General features: G+C 38.0%; 1 protein-coding gene, 1 non-coding gene and 1 pseudogene across 2 annotated transcripts in view; all 3 read right to left on the minus strand.

Annotated features, from left to right (window-relative positions):
* Positions 1 to 27,764, minus strand: part of IARS2 (isoleucyl-tRNA synthetase 2, mitochondrial) — a 56,280-nt gene that overhangs the window by 7,242 nt on the left and 21,274 nt on the right. Inside the window, exons 12-19 of the mRNA XM_054449975.2 lie at positions 26,729 to 26,889; positions 15,747 to 15,849; positions 14,228 to 14,321; positions 6,381 to 6,489; positions 4,015 to 4,117; positions 2,876 to 3,001; positions 1,771 to 1,902; positions 537 to 643 (exon numbers count right to left, since the gene is read on the minus strand). Coding sequence (XP_054305950.1) covers positions 537 to 643; positions 1,771 to 1,902; positions 2,876 to 3,001; positions 4,015 to 4,117; positions 6,381 to 6,489; positions 14,228 to 14,321; positions 15,747 to 15,849; positions 26,729 to 26,889 — 935 coding nt within the window. The remainder of the gene's footprint in view (positions 1 to 536; positions 644 to 1,770; positions 1,903 to 2,875; positions 3,002 to 4,014; positions 4,118 to 6,380; positions 6,490 to 14,227; positions 14,322 to 15,746; positions 15,850 to 26,728; positions 26,890 to 27,764) is intronic.
* Positions 3,659 to 3,761, minus strand: LOC129024129 (small nucleolar RNA U13). Its single transcript, XR_008497031.1, has one exon. It is a non-coding gene; the product is annotated as a small nucleolar RNA U13 (small nucleolar RNA).
* Positions 26,406 to 26,533, minus strand: LOC129022808 (U2 spliceosomal RNA; annotated as a pseudogene).

Genomic DNA, 27,764 nt, shown 5'->3' on the forward strand with positions numbered 1-27,764 from the left:
AGACGGGGTTTCACTGTGTTAGCCAGGATGGTCTCGCTCTCCTGACCTCGTGATCCACCTGCCTTGGCCTCCCAAAGTGCTGGGATTACAGGCATGAGCCACCGCGCCCGGCCCAGAACCCAATCTTAATGACTGCACAACACTGCCCATTTTGCTCATCACTATATTCCCAACGGATGCCAAACACAAGCAGACACTCAAAAAATATTTGTTGAGGTTTTGTTGTTGTTGTTTTTTGAGACGAGATCTTGCTCTGTCGCTCAGCCAGCTGGAGTACAGCGGCACAATCTCTGCTCATTGCAACCTCCACCTCCCAGGTTCAAGCGATTCTCGTGCCTCAGTCTCCTGAGTGACTCAGATTACAGGCATGTGCCACCATGCCCGGCTAAGTTTTGTATTTTGTATTTTGCCAGACTGGTCTCGAACTCCTGGCCTCATGTCATCCACCTGCCTCGGCCTCCCAAAGTGTTGGGAATATAGGTGTGAGTCACCACGCCTGGCCATTGTTAAGCATTTTAATATTTAGTCATACATACCTATCTTTGATTATACTGAAATAAAAGTTAGAGAGCTCTCTGGTATAAAACGTCCGTAACAGCCGAACAACTTTTCCAAAATCATATTGTTTGTATAATTCGGTAATCTAGGGAAAAAAGCAAAATAAATTCAGAAGCTGAGACAGGCAAATGAAAATGTAAGTCATCACAAGCAAAATATGCTCCTTTCAAAAATACGTTTCAATGAGACAAATACAAAACAGGCAATATGCAAGAACTCCTGGGAATCTTCCAAATGTCATTTCTGGATAATACATTTGACTACACTCAGAAAATACTATTTTACTCTGAGAACTACGAAAGGACATTAATTAAGGAAAGAATGAGATTGTAAATAACAAAATCACACCATTTTAACAACAGCAAACAGTGGACGTTACCAACAATTCATTAGTGTTCCTTCATTTATGCCTCATTTATTTTTGATTTGGGCAAAATTGGTATGTACACCTCTGACTTAAGGGTACACTAATGCAAACACATTTCCAATTATGAGAAGACACAATTTTTTTTTTTAAGACAGGGTCTCACTCTGTCAACCAGGCTGGAGTGCAGTGGCACAATCACAGCTCACTGCAGCCTCAAAACCATGGGCTCAAGCGATTCTCCTGTCTCAGCCTCCCAAGGAGCTGGGACTACATACACTGGCTAACACGCCCGGCTAATTTTTAAAATTTTTGTAGAGATAGGTTCCTGCTCTGTTGCCCAGGCTGGTCTTGAACACCTGGCCTTAAGCAATCCTCCCACCTCAGCCTCCCAAAGTGGTAGGATTTATAGGTGTGAGTTTCCGCACCCAGCCAGAAAACACAAATTATTTAAGTCTATATAAAAATGAGCAAGTATCTTATGAGACAAATAGGATAGTCCATTTTGTTTATTCTTGTACTTTATTATGAGGAGCACATCTACAGATAAAGGATAACTCCACTTTATTCCATCTTGTTGGAAAAATAGAGCTAATTATGAGAGAAAAATCTGGTCTGAGGGGAAGTCTGGACATATTTCTCTAATCTTTTGAGAAACTCGAAAGATATGATAACACTTTATAACTAAGGCCAACCTGGGAATGTGTGGAATTTAGCAAGTATAACTTTTCAAGAGTGCTATAGTTACTATTTCCAGCAAGGTCTGTTCCACTCAGATAAAACTAAAATTTTAACCTACAATAGTGCTGATATTTCTAGTTTCCAAAAGTTTATTAATTTACATTTACCTTGTTTGCCAAATCCTGCAGTAAGTGTAGCATGTACTGGTCTATGACATACATATCGTTAATAGGGATGGAATCTGTTTCTGGGTTGAAATCAGCCACATTTCCCAAAAGAAAGCGGAGTGTATTCCTAAGCTATTCATAGGAAGAAAAAATATGCAGTTAAAAAAATTTAATGGTGCCTTCAATTTTCACTGAAAAGTTATTTTATTACTAACTCTTGTCATTTTCTTAATGGGGTATTTTTATTATCATTCTAAATAAGACTACAAATGTAAAAAAATAAAAAACAAAAAGTACACAACGAACTCTTATTCCAATAGCCCGGTTATAGGAACAACCACTGGATTCTATGCCTAACGACTGAATTTTCATTACATTTCTTTATTACGCTGGGGCAAAGCACCTTTTGGTAGCCCAGTTTATTCATGTGTGTTGGTCAGAATAATGTTATTTCACTTGCTTCACAGGTGAAAATAAAGATACATGGAAAAATGTGAAAAGTTATTGAGTACATAAAAGTATACAAAATTAATATAATCTATACGATGCTATATTACATTTTATATATTAATAAAATATAAAGGATATTATATACAAATTATATAAAATTACTAGTATTACTACCAATGTTTTGAAACAAATAAATTTACACAGGAGTTTTTTTTTGTTTTTTTTTTTTGAGACAAGGTCTCGCTCTGTCGCCAGGCTGGAGTCCAGTGGCGCAATCTCAGCTCACTGCAACCTCCGCCTCCTGGGTTCAAGTGATTCTCCTGCCTCAGCCTCCCGAGTAGCTGGGACCACAGGCATGTGCCACCATGCCCAGCTAATTTTTGTATTTTTAATAGAGACAGGGTTTCACTATGTTGGCCATGCTGGTCTCGAACTCCTGACCTCGTGATCCACCTGCCTCTACCTCCCAAAGTGCTGGGATTATAGGCATGAGCCACCACGCCCAGCCAACACAGGAGATTTTTAAAATCTCACAATATATGAAGAACTCGTTTTCATTCAGTTTTTTTCAGTGCCAAACAAAATGTGTCTCATTTTTTAAAACAATGATTTGACAAACTTATCCTTTAGAAATAGGAAGAATAATAGTTCTAACCTTGCTAATATCATCTCTAGCAGCATTAAGCATGGATGGGCCAATTGCAACTTCAGTGAAGACATTGGAATCAGCTACCCACCAGCGAAGGACATCAGCACCATACGGAGGCTCTTTGCTTTGATCCTTTTCATTGAGAAAAAAATATATAAACACAATGGCTTTCAATTCCAATTAGCCGAACAAATGTTTTAGGTAAAGCTCCTATTCAGATATTTTTGAGCACAATGTAAGTATAAACTATACTAGCACTGTAATGAAATGCAGGCTAACAATCTCCAATTAGACTGTATCTAAAAACAAAACTGGAAAAAGAAAGAGCGTGCTCTGCAATCTTGTTCAATGCATAAATGCTCATACCTAATCTCTTCCCTGGTCATGCCTGTTTCCATCTATTACAGCTGGCGGTTAGACACAGTGCCAGGGAGGTCTCTAAAATAAGGGAGGGGAAGAGGAAGAACTGCTTTTCCTTTCACTATTTCCTAGCAACTCTGTACACAAAACAATGAATGGTTACAGGATGTCAGGCGGGCAGTAAAAAGCTACAGGAGTTAAAAAATAAAAAAAAAACAGACAAATGGTTTAATTCACAAAAGCAGCTCCAAAACCCACCCCCCCCAAATCATCAGCAACCTCAGATTTGATGTACATTTAGGACCTGCTTTAAAGTGTATAATTTTCAACAATATAATAATGAAATGTGCACTTAAAAGTTGCAATCTCATTTTTCCTTTTATCATTTCCATTTAACTATACAATTACACTTTACACATTTTTTTTCCACTTCAGACAGTAATGTGCCAACATTGTAACAAGGTTTGAGGGAGGCATACCTCACACAATAGTGTGAAAACCCCATCATCACGCTTACCAATCACAAAAGGATCTACACATTTTAAAGGCTCTCAGACAATTAAAAAAAGAAACAGCATGGTTTGGGACCTAACTGGAGAGTCAGGCCTGAAATAAGTTAAAAGGACCACAATCCCAGCCTCTGCCTTTTTCATTACAATCATGTGTTATTTGAGAGTATAAAAGATAGTTTTTATTTTTACATTGAAGTAACTATATTAAGGGCTTTGGCTGCCAATTTAAGATCCTTAAAACGAAGATAAAATACATTTTAGAGAATCACCTACTTGTCCTCCATTAATGACAACATCAGGATGAATGACATTCCCAAGAGACTTGGACATCTTTTCTCCCTTTTCTCCAAGGGTAAATCCATGAACAATCACTGTCCTAAAGCGACAAATCAGCTATTTTAATGATAAACACAATTATAATGATCTTTCTGAAGATTAAGTATAGCTTAAAAAGAGTATCTAAGTTTGACATAAAAATATGAGTTTTCTTGACTGATTATGAATAAAACCTTTTCTTTTTTTTTTCTTTTTTTTTTTTTTTTGAGATGGAGTCTCACTCTTGTCGCCCAGGCTGGAATGCAGTGGCATGATGTCGGCTCACTGCAACCTCTGCCTCCCAGGTTAAAGGGATTCTCCTACCTACTCCTGACCTCAGGGGATCCACCTAACTCGGCCTCCCAAAGTGCTGGAATTACAGGTATGAGCCACCCCGCCCAGCCGAAACCTTTCCTTAAAAGTCAAATTCAGCTAGGTGCAGTGGCTCACGCCTGTAATCCCAACAATCTGGGAGGCCAAGGCAGGCAGATCACTTGAGGCCAGGAGCTCGAGGCCAGCCTGGCCAACATGGTGAAACCCTGTCTCCACGAAAAATACAAAAATTAGCCAGGTATAGTGGCGTGTGCCTGTAGTCCCAGATACTCGGGAGGCTGAGGCATGAGACTCACTTGAACCCAGGAGGCGGAGATTGCAGTGAGCTGAGATCGTCCCACTGCACTCCAGCCTGGGAGACAGAGTAAGACTCCATCTCAAACAAAAAAAATCATTCTTAGCTCATGTATCACAATAGTTAAATAGTTAACTCTCGACTTCACAAAGGAAAACTTTAGATATTTTCATCACTAAACAGATTATTTTCTGAGCTTCTGCTATGTACTGATTTTATCATTAAAACTAACCAGGCTAGAAGTAGCAAACTACAGAGACAGCAAGGAGATCAGTGGTTGCCAGGGGCCCTGGGGTGGGAGTGGAGATTAGCCACAAATGGGCATGAGAAAACTTTTTAGTGTGTTGGAAATGTTATAGAACCTTTTGTGGTGATAATGGAAAAACTATATAATTCACGAAAAATCAAAATAAAATTTTAAATGAACAAATAAAACCAGGAAAAAGTATGTCTTAAAAAGAGCAGATTATCATCTCAAAATCATTTTCAAAAGACAATTTGAAAAAAATAGGATCTGCCCTTTTATTGGTCTTTAAAACGCATGTTAAGAAACAAAAACATGTAAAAGGGCCAAGCGTGGGGGCTCACGCCTGTAATCCCAGCACTTTGGGAAGCTCAGGAGGGTGGATCACTTGAGATCAGGAGTTCGAGACCAGCCTGGCCAACATGGTGAAACCCCGTCTCTACTAAAAACACAAAAATTAGCCGGGCATGGTGGCATGCGCCGTAATTCCAGCTACTCGAGAGGCTGAGGCAGGAAAATCGCTTGAACCCAGGAGGCAGAGGTTGCAGTGAGCCAAGATCGCGCTACTGCACTCCAGCCTAGGCGACAGAGCAAGACTCCATCTCAAAAAAAAAGAAACACGTAAAATGTTCTGGGATGGGTTTTTATCCTAAGAGAGCCACAATCTTAAGCTAAGCTATTTAGGAATCTTTCTGATTAGTACTTTCACCCACACATTTGAAAAAGTAATTATGTGTACTAAATGAGAATACCTAATTTAATAAAATTCACGAAAGCAATGTTTCAGTTCACTAGCCACTGTGGATATTACAAATCTTTATAAAGGACATCTGCACTCAGGCTGTCTTCTCTCAACCTCGAATATCCTTCCCTACATTCCTCCTAGTCAGGTTTTACCACAGATCAAGATCTAGTTCTAGGCCAGGCATGGTGGCTCACGCCTATAATCCTACCACTTTGGGAGGCCAAGGCAGGACTGCTTCAGCCCAGGAGTTTGGGACCAGCATGGGCAATTGGAGGAGAACGCATCTCTAAAAAAAAAATTAAAAATTAGCCAGGTGTGGTGGTGCATGTCTGTAGTCCCAGCTACTCAGGAGGCTGTGGCAGGAGGATTGCTTGAGCCTAGGAGATGGAGGCTGCAGCGAGCTCTGACCACACCATTGCACTCTAGCCTGGGTGACTGAATGAGATCCTTTCTCAAAAAAAAAAAAAAGAACTACATAAGTTCCCCCAGCTACTCCAGTCAATGCTGACTTTTTCTTCAAGGAGTTATGATCTGCCTCACACTCACAAGACACCTTGGTGTCTCCTTTTTCCTTTCTCTTTTTTTTACTTCAAATTCTTACAGAACACTGTAAGCAATCAAGAGTGATGCCTTATCATCTCTATAGTACTCAGCATAGTGCTTCACACACTGGCAGGTACTCAGCAGGTTGGTTCAGGTATACTTACTTATAAGGTGCTCTCTTCCTTGTTGCCACACTTGTTAATAAGGATGACTGAAACCAACCCCCGAGCTGGTCTTTTCCTTCCAAGTACAAATCTGCTTTTTGGTCAGGACCTCAAAATTTAAGTATTAAAAGAAAAAAAACCCAGAAATTTAAGTTAATTAAAACAGAAAAAGAATATACTTATTAATAACAGTTAGTGGGGAGGAAGGGAAATAACTTTACAACAGAGAAAACTGACAGATGCCACCTTAACCAAGAAAGTGACCAAAGTTACACATTACCAGTAGTAATGGGACGGAGATGTATCACGTGACTTCTGAAATGATGTACTAAAATAAACACAGTATCCTTTCTGTGATATTCCTGCCTAAAATGCGTAACGTGAATCTAATCATGACAGTGCATCCCATAAACCCAGAGAGACCATCTACAAAATAAACCTGTACTGCATGAATGTCAAGAAATGTCATGAAAGACACAGAACAAGAACTAGAGAGACATGACAATTAAATGTGACATGTGATCTCATTAGATCTTGGGTCCTTTTTTTTTTCCCTTTTCCACATAAGATGTTATTGGGTAAAATTGAATAAGTTCTATAGACAGTTAACAGTATGGAATCAATGTTAATTCCCTAATTTTTATGTCTGTGTTGGTTATGTTAAGAGACTATCCATGTTTTGGGGAAATATATACTAAAATATTGAGATAAAAGATGCATCTTTTCCTCTACATATATATACATAGAGAGGATATATAAAGCAAATGTAGTAAAACGTTAATGTTAATGCTGGGAAATCTAGATGAAGAGCATGCTGTAATTCTTTATAATACTTCATGACTTTTCAAAATAAAAGAGTTTTCAAAAAAAGTAACATGAGGTCTTTGATAAAGATTACATCCATATTTTAAATCTAAACTCACAACTCTCAAAGCCCCCATAATCCCTTTTATTTGTAAAATTATGATTTGTCCTTATATCCTAAGATTGAAGATTTAGTGTTGTAATCTTCATGTAAGAAAGATTACCTGAGTGGAGGTGGGGAAACAAAATTTAAATAACTGAATCAAACCAATTCAATTGCACCAATATTACTGAGCACTTGTCATACAGCAGGCATTGTGTTAGACCCTGGGGAAATCTGGACTCTGCCTTCTTGGAGCTGACATCTAGTAGGGTAGATTCTATGTTAAGCAAGAAATAACTGTGATGGGGCCGGGTGTGGTGTCTCACGCCTGTAATCCCAGCACTTTGGGAGGTGGAGGCTGGCAAATCCTGAGGTCAGGAGTTTGAGACCAGCTTGACCAACATGGCGAAACCCCATCTCTAAAAATACAAAAATTATCTGGGCATGGTGGTGGGCACCTGTAATCCCAGCTACTTGGGAGGCTGAAGCAGGAGAATCACTTGAACCCGGGAGGTGGAGGTTACAGTGAGCAGAGATTGTGCCACTGCACTCTAGCCTAGGCGACAGAGTGAGACTCTGTCTCAAAAGAAAAAGAAAAGAAATAATTGTGATGGGTGTTACCAAGGGGAAAATGAAGGGTTTAACCTAGTCTGTGCAGCCAGGAAAGTCTGAGATAATGTAAGAAGGTAAATGCATATGCAGTGAAAACAAATCTTTAGCTAGACTAAGAAAATAGAAAAGAAAATCCAAATAAACAAAATCAGAAATGAAAAAGGAGACACGGGGCCGGGCGCAGTGGCTCACACCTGTAATCCCAGAACTTTGGGAGGCAGAGGCGGGTGGATCATGAGGTCAGGAGTTCAAGACCAGCCTGGCCAAGATGGTGAAACCCCATCTCTACTAAAAATGCAAACATTAGCCAGGCATGGTGGCGGGGACCTGTAACCCCAGCTACTTGGGAGGAATGAGGCAGAGAACTGCTCGAACCTGGGAGGTGGAGTTTGCAGTAAGATAAGATGAGGCCACTGCACTCCAGTCTGGGTGACAGAGCAAGACTCCATCTCAAAAAAAAAAAAAAAAAAAAAAAAGAGAGAAAGGTGACATACAACAGACAACAGAGAAATACAAAGGATCATCACAGACTACTATAAACAAATGTACACTAACACATAGGAAAACCTGGAGGAAATGGATAAACCCCTGGACACATACAACCTACCAAGATTAAATCGGGAAGAAATAGAACAGTAAGGAGTAACCGGGCTGAATAAGTAACAAAAAATCTCCCAACAAAGAAAAGTCTAGGACCAGATGGCTTTACTGCTGAATTCTACCAAATATATAAAGAACAACAATTCTGCTCAAACTACTCCAGAGCATCGAAGAGGAGGAAACTCTTCTTAAATCACTGTACAAAGCCAGCATTACCCTGATACCAAAACCAGGCAAAGACACAACAAAAAAGAAAACTACAGGCCAACATCTGTGTTGAACAAAGACACAAAAATCCTCAAGAGGCCACTTGCGGTAGCTCATGCCTGTAATACTAACACTTTGGGAGGCCAAGGCAGGTGGATCATGAGGTCAGGAGATCAAAACCATCCTGGCTAACATGGTGAAACCCGTCTCTACTAAAAATACAAAAAATTAGCCAGGCGTGGTGGTGGATGCCTGTAGTCACAGCTACTTGGGAGGCTGAGGCAGGAGAATTGCTTGAACCTAGGAGGCAGGGGTTGCGGTGAGCCGAGATCGTGCCATTGCACTCCAGTCTGGGCGACACAGTGAGACTCCGTCTCAAAAAAAAAAAAAAAAAATTCAACGTGGCCAGGCATCATGGCTCATGCCTATAATCCCAGCACTTTGGGAGGCTGAGTAGTGCTGATCCCTTGAGGTCAGGAGTTCGAGACCAGCCTGGCCAACATGGTGAAACTCCATCTCTATTAAAAATATAAAAATTGCTGGGCAGAGTGGCTCACGCCTGTAATCCTAGCATTTTGGGAGGCTGAGGCGGACAGATCACCTGAGGTGGGGAGTTCAATTCCAGCCTGACCAACATAGAGAAACCCCGTCTCTACTAAAAATACAAAATTAGCCGGGCGTGATGGCACATGCCTGTAGTCACAGCTACTTGGGAAGCTGAGGCAGTAGAATCGCTTGAACCCGGGAGGCGGAGGTTGCAGTGAGCCCAGGTTGCACCACTGCACTCCAGCCTGGGCAATAAGAGTGAAACTCTGTCTCAAAAAAAATAAATAAATAAATAAAAATTAATCAGGTGTGGTGGCACATGCCTATAATCCCAGCTACTCTGGAGACTCAGGCAGGAGAATCACTAGAACTCGGGAGGCAGAGGTTGCAGTGAGCCGAGACTGTGCCACTGCACTCCAGCCTGGGCGACAGTGTGAGACAAGAAAGAAAGGAAAGAAAGAAAGGAAAGAAAGGAAAGAAAGGAAAGAAAGGAAAGAAAGGAAAGGAAGGAAAGGAAAGGAAAGGAAGAAAGGAAGAAAGGAAGAAAGGAAGAAAGAAAGAAAGAAAGAAAGAAAGAAAGAAAGAAAGAAAGAAAGAAAGAAAAAGATTCAATGCAATTCCATGCAAAATACCAATGATATTCTTCACAGAAACAGAAAAATTCATATGGAAAATTCATCCTAAAATTCATATGGAAACACAAAAGCCTCCCAAATAGTCAAAGCAATACCGAGCAAAAAGCACAAAGCTGGAGGCATCACACTGCCCAACTTCAAAATATACTGCAAAGTTATAGTAAAAAAACGCATGGTGTTGGTATAAAAACAGACACTTAGACCAATGGGACAGAATAGAGAACCCAGAAATAAATCTACCAGTTTATTGCCAACTGATTTCCAACAAAGGCACCAGAACTTACAGTGGGAAAAGGACACCCTCTTTAAGAAATGGTGCTGGAAAAACTGGCTATCCATGTGCAGAAGAATGAAAATAAACCCCTACCCCATCCTGGCTAACATGGTGAAACCCCGTCTCTATAAAAATACAAAAAATTAGCCAGGCATGGTGGCGGGTGCCTGTAGTCCCAGCTACTCAGGAGGCTGGGGCAGGAGAATGGCATGAACCCAGGAGGCGGAGCTTGCAGTGAGCCGAGATCGTGCCACTGCACTCCAGCCTGGGCGACAGAGCGAGACTCTGTCTCAAAAAAAGAAAAAAAAAAAAAAAAAAGAAAGAAAGAAAGAAAATAGACCCCTACCTCTCACCATATACAAAAATCAACTCAAAAGAGAGACTTAAATCTAAGGCCCCCATCTATGAAACTACTAGAGGAAAACACAGGAGAAATCCTCCAGGACATCGGTCTGGGCAAAAATGTTATGGCTAAGACTTCAAAAGCACAAGTAAAGGAGCAAAAATAGACAAATGGGACTATATTAAGAAAAAGCTGCAGCACAGCTAAGGAAACAATCAACACAGTGAAGAGACAACCTGTAGAATGGAAGAAAATCTTTGCAAACTATTTGTCTGACAAGAAACTAATATTCAGACTACAAAGGAATTCAAATAAAGAAACAGCAAAAACAAGAAACAACAAAAAAAATCTCATTACAAAGTGGGCAAAGGGTCTGAACAGACATTTCTCAAAGGATGTCATATGAATGGACAACAGGTATATGAAAAAATGTTCAACATCACTAATCATCAGGCAAGTGCAAATCAAAACCACGGTGATATATCATCTTACCCCAGTTAGCCCAGAATGGCTATTATCAAAAAGAAAGTAACAAATGATGGCAAGGATGTGGAGAGAATGGAACTATTATACACTGTTGGTGGAAATGTAAATTAGTACAGTCATTATAAAAAACATTATGGAGGTTTCTTTTCAAAAAACTAAAAACAGAACTACCATATGAGCCAGCAATCCCACTACTAGGTATTTATGCAAAGGAAATAAAATCAGCGCATCCACAGGACACCTACATCTCCATGTTTATTACAACACTACTCACAATAGCCAAGATATGGAATCAGTCTAACTATCCATCAAAGATGAATGGATAAAGAAAATGTGATAAATACACACAATGGAATACTATTCAGCCATAAAAAAGAATGAAATTCTGTCATCAGCAGCAACATGGATGGAACTGGAGGTCATGATGGTAAATGAAATAAGCCAAGCATAGAAAGACAAATACTCCATATTCTCACTCATATGTGGGAGCTAAAAAAGTTGATCTTATGGAGGTAGAAAGTAGAATGACAGTTACCAGAGGCTGGGAAGGGTGAGAGGGAGGGATGAAGAGAGTTTGATTAATGGGGATAGAAAAGGAGTTACATACACAGGATAAATTCTAGTGTTTAATACAGTAGGGTAAATACAGTAACCATTTATTGCATATTTCAAAATAACTAGAAGAGAAGATATAAAATGTTCCCACCACAAAGAAATGGTAAATGTTTGGGATGATAGATATCTTAAATACCCTCACTTGATCATTACATATTAAATGCACCTATCAAAACACTACACGTACTCAATAATATGTACAATTATTATGAATTAATTTAAAATTTTTCTGTTGCAGTGAAAATTATTTGGTTAAGAATATCACACTCTGGCCGGGTGCGGTGGCTCACATCTGTAATCCCAGCACTTTGGGAGCTGAGGCAGATGGATCACTTGAGGCCAGGAGTTTGAGACCAGCCTGGCCAACACGGTGAAACCTTCTCTACTAAAAACATAAAAATTAGCTGGGCATGGTGGCACATGCCTGTAATCCCAGCTACTCAGGAGGCAGAGGCAGGAGAGTCACTTGAACTCAAGAGGCGGAGGCTGCAGTGAGCTGAGATCGCACCACTGCACTCCATCCTGGGCAACAGAGTGAGACACTGTCTCAAAAAAAAAAAAATCACACTCTAGAAATATTATGACTAAACTCTATCAGATAGATTTTAAGGACAGTTTTCATGGATTTTAACCCACTTGACAGCGCCAAATATAATGTGCACTTACTGCACTGTAAAACCATTTCAGAAATTGAAAAGCAACAATGGTAGTAGCATTAATTCTCACAAAGCCTAAAGCAGTGAATAAACTTTGAAATACACTATACCTCACTGTTTCACAACTGGCATACTCTTTTCCGAAATTCAGAACGCTGCCCAAAATGTGCCAGCAGGAAACTCTTCTTCCTACTACCTTAAGTAGTGGTATTGACCTGCATTTTCAATACATAGTCATGCATTGCTTCATAATAGAGATATGCTCTAAGAAATGTGTCCTTAGGTGATTTCATCATTGTGTGAACATCATAGAGTGTACTTACACAAACCTCAATGGGATAGCCTACTCTACACCTAGCCAACATGGCATAGTGTTTTGCTTCTAGGCTACAAACCTGCACAGCATGTTACTATACTGAATACTGCAGGCAATGTCAGCACATGGTACATATATGTGTATCTAAACATATCTAAACACAGAAAAGGTACAGTAAAAATACAGTAGTCATCCCTTGATATATGCAGAGGATTGGTTCTGGGACCCACCAACTCCCCAGCCCCCCACCCCCATATGTACCAAAATCTGTGAATACTCATGTCCCACAGTTGGCCCTGCTGAACCTGCATATATGAACAGTCGGCCCTCCCTTTCTATATGTGGGTTTCAAATCCTCAAAATACTATATTTTCCATCTGCATTTCATTGAAAAAAATTGCATAGAAGTAGACCTGTGCAGTCAGAACCCTGTTGTTCAGGAGTCGGATGTATTATCATCTTCTGGGGCCATCATCATATATGCAGTCTGCTACTGACTGGAATGTCATTATATAACACATGACTGTAATTTAGGGAAACCAAGTACCTAAACTTGCAGTATTTTCTCTCAAATATGCTGGGAGAAAAATTATGAAATAATAATTCTGAAAATCATTACAAAAAAATTATAAAAATATGTAACATATTTGGCCATTATTATTATGCACATTTTACCTGTAATAGAGAGTCAACATGAATTTACATGCATTTTGTTTTTTAAACTTCCTAAGCTGAAAGAAAGGCTTAAATGAAGGAAACAGATCCACCTACTAGGAATCCTATTGTGCGATCCATAGACAAGCTACTTTTCCCACATACCCTTACTCCAGAAAGCAAACAGGGTCTCTCAGGCCAAAGCTGGCCCTTAGTAGGAGCGTGAGGAACTGTGTGATCCATCACTGCTTCCGTGACATCTCATCCGTGTCTCCAACTTCACAGTGATAACAAGCCTTGTTCTTCATTTGAACTCTATCTTTTCACTTAGTTGCCTTAAAAATATTTCTTCTCAAGCATCTAAACACATCCTCTAATATGTGCCTTCTCCTACTACTCCTTTCTAATTCCTGCCCAATGTCTCTCCTTTCTCTTTATCCAATCAGTCAGAAACATTCGCTAATTATCAGTAAGTATAAAGTTAGTCAGCTGTTCGTACAGAGAGGAGAAAAAGCCACAAAAAGCAATGTAGTATAGAAGATGAGAACTGAAAATCAGGGTACCTGAGTTCTAGTTTGACACTACTAAGCTATGTGACCATCACCTAATTTGGCTCTAAGTCAAGTTCATTTTCTCTTCTGAAAAATGATGGGGTCAGACTATTTCAGTGACTTCCAAACTTTGTTTTACAAAACTGGGTGCCTTGGGGTTGCCAAGTGGCCAAGGAGAATGAACTGGTTGAAAGGAGGAAAAATATTCCCATTTTTAACTATTTTCTGTATTGTAAATTCTAAATGAAATTTCATCTAGAAAAACAGAAAAAGGTTTAGAAATCATTGGATTAAGTAAACTCTAAGGGTCCTTCGAGGTCTAAAATATAGCAGATCTCTAAATAAAGCACACACAAAAAAAGATTTTGATTATAGATCCCTTCTAAATACCAATTCCATATTTTCAAAACTTCTTGATCGGCATATATCTATTTTTAAAAATTACCTGGAAGAACATAAGACCATGAAGTTCCGCTATCAAACCAGATGTCCAAAATATCCTGACCTGGCACATATTCCAAGGCATCAGGGCCACCAACCTAATAAGATAATGTAAAAGCATGTCAGGTACACCAAGATCACAATATAGACAACAAATACTGTACCCCAAAAGTCTTCAGAAAATGAAATGCCGACCACGAAGTTCACATTTTTAGATGAAATTTACAGTATTTTTAAGCATTTCACAGTTAACTATAACTCCCTCCATTCACATTTAAAAGTATCTGTGGCCACTGAATTACACATTTACCAATATAACATGAATTGGTTTTTATTTCCTTGAAATTAACTTTAAATTTGGATATTTTAATGTGTGATACAATCAGCTAACTCTACTACAGATCCTGCAAGGCCTGATGTTACCATTAGGCACTGTTCTCTCACAGTAAATTACATGAGCTTAGTCAACCAAATCAGTCAACATCAATCAATCCCGGCCCTCAATGAGATAAAAATTGACCCTCACGTTCCACTACTTTATTAAATACTACACTTTTTGTTTTGTTTTTGAGACAGAGTCTCACTCTGTCGCCCAGCCTGGAGTGCAATGGTGTGATCTCGGCTCACTGCAACCTCCGTCTCCTGGGTTCAAGCGATTCTCCTGCCTCGGCCTCCTGAGTAGCTGGGACTAAAGGCATGTTGCACCACCATGCCTGGCTAACTTTTTCTTCTTTTTATTTATTTATTTATTTTTTTTTTGAGACACAGTTTCGCTCTGTTGCCCAGGCTAGAGTGCAGTGGTGCGATCTCGGCTCACTGCAAGCCCTGCCTCCTGGGTTCAGGCCATTCTCCTGCCTCAGCCTCCTGAGTGGCTGGGACTACAGGCGCCCACCATCGCACCCAGCTAATTTTTTGTAGTTTTAGTAGAGGCGGAGTTTCACCGTGTTAGCCAGGATGGTCTCAATCTCCTGACCTTGTGATCCGCCCACCTCGGCCTCCCAAAGTGCTGGGATTACAGGTGTGCACCACTGTGCCCGACCTCATCATACACTTTGTTTTGGGGGGACGGGCTCTCACTCTGTCACCCAAGCTGCAGTGCAGTGGTGCACTCTCGGCTCACTGCAACCTGTCTTCCAGGCTCAAGCCATCCTCCCACCTCAACCTCCCAAGTAGCTGGGACTACAGGCACATGCCACAATGCTCGGCTAATTTTTATATTTTTTTGTAGAGACGGTTTTGCCATGTTGCCCAGGCTGGTCTCAAACTCATGGACTCAAGCTATCTGCCTGCCTCAGCCTTTCAAAGTGCTAGGATTACAGGTGTGAGCCATCACGCCCAGCTTTAAATACTACACTTCTATAGTTAAACAAAATGTCTACTTTCAAACTGCATTAGCTTCTAATTTACAGTAAATAAATTTGTTAACTTTACATAAGATAATTTTTTAACTCTCAAGAATTTCTCATGTTGTCATTAAGTCCTGTAATACATACAAAGGCTGTTAAATACAAACAGAAATTTACCTCAGATAAGACTTCTTTTGGTAGAAGTTGCTCAGGGGGAAGAGTCCACCAGATATCACTGCCGTGTTGTTCCACTAGTTTAACAATATGCTCAATGGTTTGGCTATTTCAGGGAGGACATGGCAGAATTATTCAATTAACTATTGTGATGAATAACAAACATTTTAAAATTAAGTAATAGTGATTTCTTTTCCTATCTTTTTCCTCAAACCTTAGTTTGAAGAAAAAGCTGCTATCATTTTAAATTCAATATAAATAAAAAATTGATGATACATATGCTTAAAAAGAAGAAAAAAAAAAGGGGCTTCTTCTGACCGCCCTGTTTCCGTTACTGATTTACCTATTTCTTACTAATCTATTTTCTATCCAGGTTCTTATACTCACAAACCTCCTAATTATCTTTCCTCTTCTGATTTCTGCCTAAATTAAACCAACACATTCTCTCAGTTCTACCTTTGAAAGATTACAGTGATTCCCACTGACACTGTTATCAGTCCAACCTCGTTCCCTCAAAACTAGACTGATGCAATCAATGGTCTGAGAGTACTTCCCCCTACCCTCATCCCTTTACTTTACAAAACAGACCTTGAAATAGATGCATTCCTAAACTGCTTTTATCACACGAATTCTCTGCTTGAAAACTTTCCAGGACTCCCTCCCTGCTTACAGGCATCTGCACAAGATGCAATGCCATACTACAGCAGAGACTGTGATGACAGATATCCAGGCTTATATTCTGACTGTCACTTTGTATTTATATGACCATGCACAAGGACTAAAACTTCTTTAAGACCTAGCTTTCCCTTCTGTTAAGAACAATCTAATTCATTGTTCAGAAACTACTGAACACCTCCAGTGTCTTGGGCACAGGCACTAGAGATACAGCAGTTGGCAAAATACACAAGATCCCTCCACTGATGAAACTTAACATTGTAGTAATCCTAGACACTTCCCTCAGAACAACTACAAACTAAATGAGACTATACATGTAAAACTTAGTACAGTACCTAACACATGACAGAAAGCCAATCAACCCCTATCAAATAAATAACAGAACTGGTCGTATCTTTGGGAAGATATACAGTAATAAATTATTTGAAAATTAAACTCAGGGAAAAAAACTCATACTATAGTTTCTCACAAAAATAACATATTTTTGATTTATTAGAATATTGAATTTATTATTGCAGCTTTGTTGCTATTACGGCTTCCTCTAGTTGCTTTTCGTTTAGTCACAGTACATATAATGGCCAAGAGCATGGATCCTGCCAGCAGGGCTTTGGCTTAATTTCTGGCTCCACCACTTGAACCCGGGCAAGGCACTTAACATTTCTGTGCCTCAGTTTCCTCATTTGTAAAACACAAATAGTAACAGCATCATTAAGAGACTTCCTACGAATATTAACTGAGTTAATAAATATAAAACACATAGAATACCTGGCACATTTGAATAAATATTATGTAAGCATTATTCAAACTGATTATTTGACGTCAGGTCTGGGCCTGATAATTCACAGATAAATGAAGTGTTTACCAAAAATTGTTGTGGAAAGCAAAATCAAATGAGTATAAATTAAATATGCTCTACAGGCCGGGCGCAGTGGCTCACACCTGTAATCCCAGCACTTTGAGAGGCCAAGGGGGGTGGATCACGAGGTCAGGAGATCGAGACGATCCTGGCTAACACGGTGAAACCCCATCTCTACTAAAAAAAAATACAAAAAAATTAGCTGGGCATGGTGGCGGGCGCCTGTAGTCCCAGCTACTTGGGAGGCTGAGGCAAGAGAATGGCGTGAACCCGGGAGGCGGAGCTTACAGTGAGCCGAGATCGCACCACTGCACTCCAGCCTGGGTGACAGAGCGAGACTCCGTCTCAAAAAAATAAATAAATAAATAAATAAATATGCTCTACAAATTTAAATTTGAAATACCTTATAAAAGCTGGATATTACTAAGTTGGTATTCTATGAAGGACAGATTTTAAAAGTATAATGCTACCATCATGTACTTTGAAGAACTTATAATGAGAAAGGAAAATGGGCATAAATGCATGTTTCTAAGACAGCGAATCCTTTTACATGGACTTTAACAGTAAAGATAAACTTTTATGTTATCAGACCATAAAAACCTTATGTAATCACTACCTAGTTATATGACAATAGTATTTAGTTACATATTACTATTTTATATAGTTTGTCCAGAACATTTTCAGTTAAGAAAATATGAAATATGGTATAATAGAAAAATCTGAATAAATCTAAAGACCAAAAGAAAAAAAAAAACAAAAAGATTACAACCATAAAAGAGAGATACTAGTAAAGTACATTTACATGGACACATACGCACAATTACAGTTGATAACACTGTTCATACTAATGAAATTCTCATTAAAAAAGAGTAATTCTAAAAATGGGTGTAATTTTGCCTTTTTTTCACAATGTTATCATCAGACTGGCAAGTTTAGGTAAAGAGTAAAATAAAACAGTAAAATGGCTTTAAATGTATTGGAAAAACACATAAAAATAATATCGAAGTAAAAGTAAATGTCTCAAATTTCATATTAATTTAGCAAATACGGTAGAAATGCTAGGATAAAGAGTATTTTATGTATTTGTATGTATAAAAGATAGAGTATTTTTATGTATACAAAACCATGTATACATATACCACATATCTTTTTCGAAGCACTTTACAAGCACTTGCTAATTGGATTCACAGAAATACACAGTAGGTCTTGAGAAATGATTTGTTCTGCACCTTAGGGTTCCTTAAATTATGAGGCTAAGCAAGTAACAGTTAAAACCAGGGCTTGAATTTGTGTTTCCTAAATCATACATAGTTTGGTGTGCTGTTTTTATTTATTTATTCTGCCTCTGTAACTCATCTATAAAGACAACACTGTAACTGAATTCACACTCTTACTCTCTGGAGTTTGCTAAGCAATGGCAGAAAGGCTCTTTTACCCAGGCATAGAGTGAAGACTGTGTATCAGAGATGAAGTGAGGAACTAGGCAGTCTCAGGAGATTAGTGTGTTGACACAGCAAGCACTAAGTCCAAAGACCAGACTCTAACTGTGACTTACTGGAAAATGATAGGAATAAATCATATTATTTTTTGAGTTTCAGTTTCTATAAACATTGGAAAAAGTGACGAAGAAGACTAGGTGAAAATTTTTATTCTTAAAAGAAAAAGTCCTAATAACTAAAGAAAGTTGAGTAACCTTATGACTATAGATGAAACATATCCATTTTATTTTATTTTAATTAATTAATTTTTTTTGAGACAAGGTGTCACTCTGTGGCCCAAGCTGGATTGCAGTGGCATGATCATAGCTCACGTGAAGCCTTGAACTCCTGCGTCAAATAATCCTCCCGCCTCAGCCTCCCGAGTAGCTGGGACTACAGGCCCATGCCAACATGCCCTGCTTTTTTTCTCCCCCCTCTAGAGATGGGGATCTCGCTTTGTTGCTCAGGCTGGTCTCAAACGCCTGGCCTCATGCAATCCTCCAGCCTTAGCCTCCCAAAATGCTGAGATTATGGGTTGTGAGCCACCACACTCAGCTCCACATCCATATTTTAGAATCCTAAATTCAACTTTAATAAAACTAAGCTCTTTTTCATATTCTTGGCCTGGCACGGTGGCTCATGACTATAATCCTAGCACTTTGGGAGGCCAAGGCAGGAGGATCACTTGAGCCCAAGAGTTCAAGACCAGCCTGGGCAACATAGTAAAGACCCCACATCTATTTAAAAAAAATAAAAATAAGTTCTTTTTCATATTCCTAAATATCAGAAAATTCAATGACATTTTAAATGTTATTTAACTATATTCAAGTAACCTACTGAGCATGTAACTAAAAGCATTAAGAAAGAAAGATTCCAATTTTGCTGTTGGCATGTTATTAAAGCAACAGTAAAATCCCTCCAAGTTTAGTCAGACACCTCTAGTCTAAAATTCATTTTAATTGCCACATTTTTTATAACAATATTAGTAATTTACTTAGATATAGAGCATATTTTAATATAAGAAATGTAATTTTGTATTTTATATATACTTTATTTGCAAATTTAAAAAACTTTTTAAAAAACTGACAAAAGTCCTTTAGTGAGGAGGACTTTTAGCTTACCTAATTACACTTATGAGAAACAACGTAACTACGCATTAGTTATTCCAATGAAAAGCAATCCTGCAATTATTTTTAAAAATCCAATTTCAAAAAGGCTATTGTAAATAAAACAACATACTTCAGATTTTTTTCCTTGTTACATATGTATATGAATCAGAACAAAAGAAAAATTTGTTCAATGTATCCAAAAGAAACATGAAACATTTTTAAGGGAAAAAGCTTTATCTCATTAAGAGAGCAAGTCTCACTAATATTTAGAGAGCAAGACTTCCTTCCTTACTTTATATTGTGAATTATGAAAACATCATGTTCTAAATAAAGTCTACTAAATGTACTTTAGTAAGCATTATGTTCTATAATTCGGTTCTATTATGAGATTCTAGATAAATTATATTTTTAAAACAATAAAGTTAATTTCAAAATGAGAGAGTAAAAAAAAACCCAACAAATATGTTAATTAGCTAGATTTAGCCATTCCACAATGCATACATATTTGAAAACATGTTGTACATAATATGTGCAATTTTTGTCAATTGAATAAATTAATTTTGGGCGGGCACGGTGGCTCACACCTGTAATCCTAGCACTTTGGAAGGCTGAGATAGGTGGATCACTTGAGCTAAGGACTTCAAGACCAGCCTGGGCAACATGGCAAAATCCGGTCTCTACAAAAATACAAAAATTAGCCAGGTATGGTGGTGTGTGACTGTAGTCTCAGCTACTTGGGGGGTGCTGAGGCAGGAGGATCACTTCAACCCAGGAGGCAGAGGATGCAGTGAGCCGAGATTGCACCACTGTACCCCAGCCTGGCAATACAGCAAGACTCCATCTCAAAAAAAAAAAAAAAAAATGCCTGGCGCAGTGGCTCATGCCTGTAATCCCAGCACTTTGGGGGGCCGAGGCAGGCGGATCACCTGAGGTGGGGAGTTCAAGACCAGCCTGACCTACATGAAGAAACCCCATCTCTACTAAATATAAAAAAATTAGCCAGGCATAGTGGCACAAGCCTGTAATCCCAGCTACTTGGGAGGCTGAAGCAGGAGAATCGCTTGAACCTGGGAGGCAGAGGTTGCAGTTAACCAAGATCCCACCATTGCACTCCAGCCTGGGGAACAAGAGCAAGACTCCATCTCAAAAAAAAAAAAAAAAAAAAAAAAGTGTGACAGAGAGCTTTGAAAATAAAAATTGTAATAAAAATAAACAGACATATAACCCACAAACTTGAGCTAGGTATAATGATAAAAACAAAGATAAATTTAATGTTCAAACAAAAGCTAAAAAGATAATTTGAAAAAAGTATATAAAGTTAACTGTGAACAAGTGCTCAGAAGATACTCATTATAGAGATGTGACAGAAATCTAACAAAATCCGAACGTTGGATATGTTATGTTCATTTGATTTTCATACACAAGGAACTAAGCAACCATTAAGAGCTAAGCTGACATTTTTAACAGGTGCATATTCATTCTTCTATAACTAATTAAATTACATCTTCTTTTGTATATCATTATGTTCCTTTATAAACAACTGTATTGGACATCTTATATACATATCTTCACACAAGAGGTATTAGTCCTATTTCCTTTGGGTAAATACTTAGAAGTGGAATTTTTTTTATAATGAAACCAAGATAATACTTAAAATATTTTTTAAATAATTTTCTGTTTCCTAAAAAAATTTTTAAACAATTTTCTAACTATTTCCTTGTGGTATTTAATATTCTTCAGAAAAAAATGCAGGAAAATTCCTAATTTGTCTGAAATTTAAGAATTCTACCTTTATTTCTTTAATATTGTATACTTACCACAAACTCATAGTTAACCTATAACCCAAAGATCAGTATAAACGACTGCTGATAAAAGTGGGTGAAACCACTTATCAGTATGTAATCTATATGCTTCCATCTTAATGCTTTATTTCATAAAGCAATAAATCCATCATAAAACCTTGTACTTTACTCAAAGGCCTTATCTCAACACAGGCATTACGTGTCCCTTCTTAGGTTTCAATCTGTGAAAATCCACTAGGTAGCATAAGCAACTATGACATCAGCCAATCATTCTGAACTTCGATATCAACTGGAATGAGGCTTATTTAGCGTGTTATGGACATTAAGCAGCATTAAGATTACTAAGCAACAAAGAAACGACTGCTGTCATCCTACTGTCTTCTGTGTTTTGCCTTTATAAGCAAAAATATTAAAGATTATTAAGACAACTTTTCTTCTGTAACTTACTGAAAGAAGAATGAGGTAAGAGGCTAAATGTTTCACATTTATTTACTAAATTTAATTCTAGAACAAAGTGAAATTTGGGAGGGGAAATTCTATTTTTAATTTAATCCTAGATTTATGTTTTAAAGCTGACAGAAAACCATTTTGGAGAAATTTTTATTTAATGAACATAAATTTTTTGAACAAAACGTTTATTATTGTTAATTGAGAAAAAATTTGAGGTAGCTAAAGTTAACACTCATATTGGAAATTCCTTGCCTTTTTTTACTAAATTTCTCATAGTTTCCAGAAGTTAGGGGCTAAGTTTCCCTATGTTAACTATAGCATTAATAGCATGAAAGTGATTATAACTGTTTCAAATGATGAAAGAAATTTAACCAACCTCTTTTCCTTCCCAGGTAGCCAGTGTTTCTAAATTTTATCTTTTTTATGCTAAAAATTATTTATTCTGTTTTTATTGACTAGTAACAGATTTCAACCTAAATTCTAATGGCATTATCTCACAGATTCAAAAAATGACCAATGACAGTAAAGTCAGAAATGGAATTATTTCTTGAGAAAATACAAATATGATCTAGAATGCAAATGACACTATTAATTCAAATCAAAATAAAACATCAGCGTTTCAAATCTACCAGTCCCTAAACTTATTTAGAACATAAATAAATCGAGACTTTCTTCTGTGAAACAAGTATACTTAGAGATAATGTACAGATCCCATGATGAGCAAAAGTAATCTCCTTATATGTTTAATGGTGTTATCAAGTGTAACAGCAACTCCATGTGGACTGTGTACCAATTTCCAGTGGAGATGTTGTTACTTTTGATGGTTACCAACTTGCTACAATATAAAGGTATAATAAAAACAGAAAATTGTGGTCACTTGGACTCTCATTTGATTCCGGCAGAAAAAAAGATAGACTTTCAGCCTGTTTTATAAAATTAACAAATGATTAAGAATTAATATCAATTTTCTTAAATTCAAGTTTTGCAACACCAAAAAGATCCAATAACGGAAGAGGATTAAAGTCATCATTCAGAAATGGTATACAGGAAAATGACCTATGAATTGACAGACAATACAGCTGAGTTTGTCTGTCATTTCTTTAGGCCAATATTCTGTACAACTGTGCTACTTCAATATCAGAAATCGACTAACACCATGCAACCAATGCAATGGCAAGTTTACAGAAGATAATCTGTAACACTACCATGTAAATGTATTGAGTGAATAAAACATAAATGTACCTAATGAAAATTTGTTTGTGTTTTTCTGACAAAGCTCATATTTATTTAACCTAACTTACTGACCAGTCAACCTATGTACCATTTAATTATCAGGATGTATCAATTAAACCAGTTTGCTATATTTACTAATACATACATATGATCCACCTCAGAGTCCAGAGGGCTATTTCACCAAGGAATCCCCACCCACCTCAATCACTTCAGTGAAATTCCCTAGACAACTTGCTCTCTAAATAATGAAAAGAAGAGTAGCTGGGCGCGGTGGCTCACACCTGTAATCACAGCACTTTGGGAGGCCGAGGCAGACGGATCACTTGAGGTCAGGAGTTGGAGACCAGCCTGACCAACATGGAGAAACCCCGTCTCCACTAAAAAAAAAAAAAAAAAATATATATATATATATATAAAATTAGCCGGGCATGGTGGCGCATGCCTCTAATCCCAGCTACTTAGGAGGCTGAGGCAGGAGAATCACTTGAACCTGTGAGGCGGAGGTTGCAGTGAGCCAAGATCACGCCACTGTGCTCCAGCCTAGGCAACAAGAGTGAAACTCCATCTCAAAAAAAAAAAAAAAAAAAAAAGAAGAGGAGACAAGACAATTACACGGCTTATAAAACTTTCCAAAAAAAAAAAAAAAAAAAAAAAAACCAACTCTGCAGTGTGAAATTTTAAACAAATGCTTGTGGAAATTCATCTTAGCTATAATCACTTTAATTCTTTTTCTTTTAAACTAAGTCTGAGGCCAGGCATGGTGGCTCATGCCTGTAATCTCAGCACTCTGGGAGGCAGAGGCGGATGGATCCTTTGTGGCCAGGAGTTCGAGACCAGCCTCGTCAACATGGCAAGAGCCCATCTCTATTAAAAATACAAAAATTAGCCAGGTCAGTGGCACGTGCCTGTAGTCCCAGCTACTCAGGAAGCTGAGGAGGGAGAATCGCTTGAACCTGGGAGGCGGAGGTTGTAGTGAGCCAAGATTGCACCCCTGCACTCCAGCCTGGGTGACAAAGTGAGACTGTATCAAAAATAAAATAGTCTGAACTGGACAGAATTTATATTAATTCTTAATATGGGTATTAAGATATTAGTAGTTTACACCTGACCAAGCTCTGTAAGAACAACACAGCAACAATATTCAGATTATTCATAGAGTCTTACCTCAGCTCCAACTTATAATAATATTGAAATAGCTTTCCAATGACTTTCCGGTCTCTAGCCTCTACTTCCTTTTCCTAAAACATACTCTTACTCCTCAAGTCTACTTAAAAGTTTAAATTCTTAACAGCATAATTTAGAAAAAAATCCATTCACCAAATTAAAAGAAATTGCTCAAAGAAAATGAAAATCTAGAATGTGTTCCTAAAAGGAATAATTAACATTCCCCTCTCCACATCTGTGAAAAACAGCAACAACACTCAAAGCCTCCCTAATATTACTAGAAGATAAACTAGCTAGACTATTCCTCATTAAAAACAGGGGCCATGTCAGTCTTGTTCACTGTAGCTACTAGCAGTTCCTAGCACTGACACGTACTAAGTGCTTAACAATGTGTTCTGTTTTGTTTCGTTCTGAAGAGACAGTGTCTTGCTCTGTCATCCAGGCTGGAGTGCAGTGGCATGATTATAGCTCACTATAACCTCAAACTCCTGGACTTGAGCGATCCTTTCGCCTTAGCCTCCCAAGTAGCTGGGACTACAGGCCCACACTACCACACCAGCTAATTTTAAAATTTTTCTGTAGAAATGGGGTCTCACTGTTGCCCAATCTTGAACTGCTGGCTTTAAGTAATCCTGTCGCCTTGGCCTCCCAAAGTGCTGGGATTACAGGCGTGAGCCACTGCGCCCACATTAACAATGTTTCTTGAGTGAATACATGAATAGCGCATCATCTATGGAATACTGTGCTTTACACCAAGTAGTCTGCATTTATTATTTAGTATTCGTAACAGTCTACCTGCAACCATTGCTTTTCCTATTTTATAGAGGAGCCAGAGGTTAAGTAAATTCCTCAGGGTCTCACACACAGTGAATGGCAAAGCCTGGGTTCAGATTCAGTTGCCATTCTCCAGAGGTCATAGATTTCCAAGCAACTTCTCTTTCAAAAAGCACAAAAGGGAGCTGTTCAGGATAAAACAATTATTGTAAGACACAATTATGCTAGTGGCTGTAAAACTGAATAAATTTACTATAAATCACTTATAATAAATGAATTTTTTTCTTTTTTAATTTTTTTGAGATAGAGTCTCGCTCTGTCACCCAGGCTGGAGTCCAGTAGCGCGATCTTGGCTCACTGCAACCTCCACCTCCCAGGTTCAAGCAGTTCTCTGCCTGAGCCTCCCGAGTAGCTGAGATTACAGGCCCGTGCCACCATGCCTGGCTAATTTTTGTATTTTCGGTAGAGATGGGTTTCACCATCTTGGCCAGGCTGGTCTTGAACTCCTGACCTCATGATCCACCCGCCTCGGCCTCCCAAAGTGCTGAGATTACAGGCGTGAGCCACCGCACCCGGCCATGAATTTTATAGTATGTAAAGTATGCATTAATAAAGCTTAAGAATGAGGCTGATCTATGTGTAGTGATTTGGAATAAACTATAACACATAAAGTGAAAAAAATCTAGGCACAGAGCAGAAGATAGAGATACTCCCTTTTGTATAAACATATGTATGTGCTGACAGAATTCATTTTTTCTGGAAAGACTCAGAAACAGCTATAAACAATGACTGCCTCAAAAAAAGGTTCTGGATACCTGGAGTAGTAAAAAGCCTGCTTTTCAGTGTACAAGCTTTTCTACTATGAATTGTTCACTATGTCCATCTATTATCTTTCCAACTCAAAAAAAAAAAAAAGGAAAGAAACAAGAAAAACTGGGAATATAATGATCAGTGTAATCATGTGCATTTAACTATATTATAATTTCTTAAATTTTAAGTATCTACACAATTACATAATCCCATTTCCACTGAAAAGGAAAGCAGACTCAGAATGTGAGAGTGATTCTCTTCATTCCTGAAGAAAAATTACATTTCAGGCTCCCCTGCTAAACACTGTCCATCTTTGGATCCATGATATCTTAATACAGCCCAATAAATTCTCATAGAAAAAAAATCAGAGCCTTTACTTCCAAGTATCAATATTTAAGAAAATCTACACTTGATCTTAGCCAAAAGGCCGAGAAGCGGTAAGAAAATCTAGTTTTTAATATTTTAACTGTATGATACAATCATTTTGAGTTTATATTTTAGTCCCCAAAAAGACTATTTTAGCATATTTTATTTAACATATATAAACGGTTCTTAATCATCCACATTATTTTTCAATTTTTGAAGAAAAAATAATTCACTTTAAAACACTAAAAAATTTTAGAAAGCATTCTACCTGTTGATCAAGTATTCATCCTTTGTCTTATGATGAAACACAGGAATTGGAACACCCCAAACTCTTTGCCTTGATATACACCAATACGGCCGCCTGTCCATCATTTCAACCATGCCATTCAGTGCTGATCCAGGAATAAATTTCACTTTTTTTAACAATTCCTGCAATTAATTCATAAATCAAGTCTTGTGAGAGAAAGCAGAACAAGTATTCTAGAACAGTCAATTTTCCAAATGCATTTCTTTCTTTTGGATGTTTGTAGCCATTCACATACCTCCATTACCCTCCCCTCAAAAAAACAACTAAAGAACTAAAAGATTTCAGAGCAAATAAGGCAAAGTAAAAATGGAGCCACAAAGAACTTAGTAAATAATATCAGGAGCAGTGATAATATCAGGAGCATTGTTGCATTTTTTAACAATGTTACAAAAGATTTCACACCAATTTCTAATTTACACCAACCCTAGATCAAAACTGGTAATAAAAGCTTTCATAGAACTATTATACTTCACTAAACTATAGTTAAAATCAATTCAAGCTTGATTTCCACCATTTTTTAAAATGCTTAAAAAATAAATTACTATCGTAGACTGCCAAAAAAAGATTGCGATATACCTAATTTTACATAATATAGTTTACAATATAGAAAACACTTTCTCAAAATAAGCCCAAGCATGTGGCTCAAACCTATAATCCCAGTATTTTGGGAAGCTGAGGTGGGAGGATCACTTGAGCCCAAGAGTTCAAGGTTGCAGTGAGCTATGAGCATGGCAGAGCACTCCAACCTGGGCGACAGAGCAAGAGCCTGTCTCTAAAATAAATATCTCTCTCTCTCTCTCTCTCTCTCTATCGACAAATGGATAAGTTACTTCCTCTCAAGAAAGCTCCCTTCCTCCATTCCCAAAATAAGGCTGAAAACTGCTACCATTTGATTTAATTTGTCAACTAGCAAAAGATTAATTGTATAGCAAAAATGTTTATTAATAGTCTCCAAAAAGGTCAAAATGTTAACTTCATTTTAAAAAATCTTTCTATC

This window comes from Pongo pygmaeus, chromosome 1 (assembly GCF_028885625.2).
Source record: "Pongo pygmaeus isolate AG05252 chromosome 1, NHGRI_mPonPyg2-v2.0_pri, whole genome shotgun sequence".
Lineage (NCBI taxonomy): Eukaryota > Metazoa > Chordata > Mammalia > Primates > Hominidae > Pongo > Pongo pygmaeus.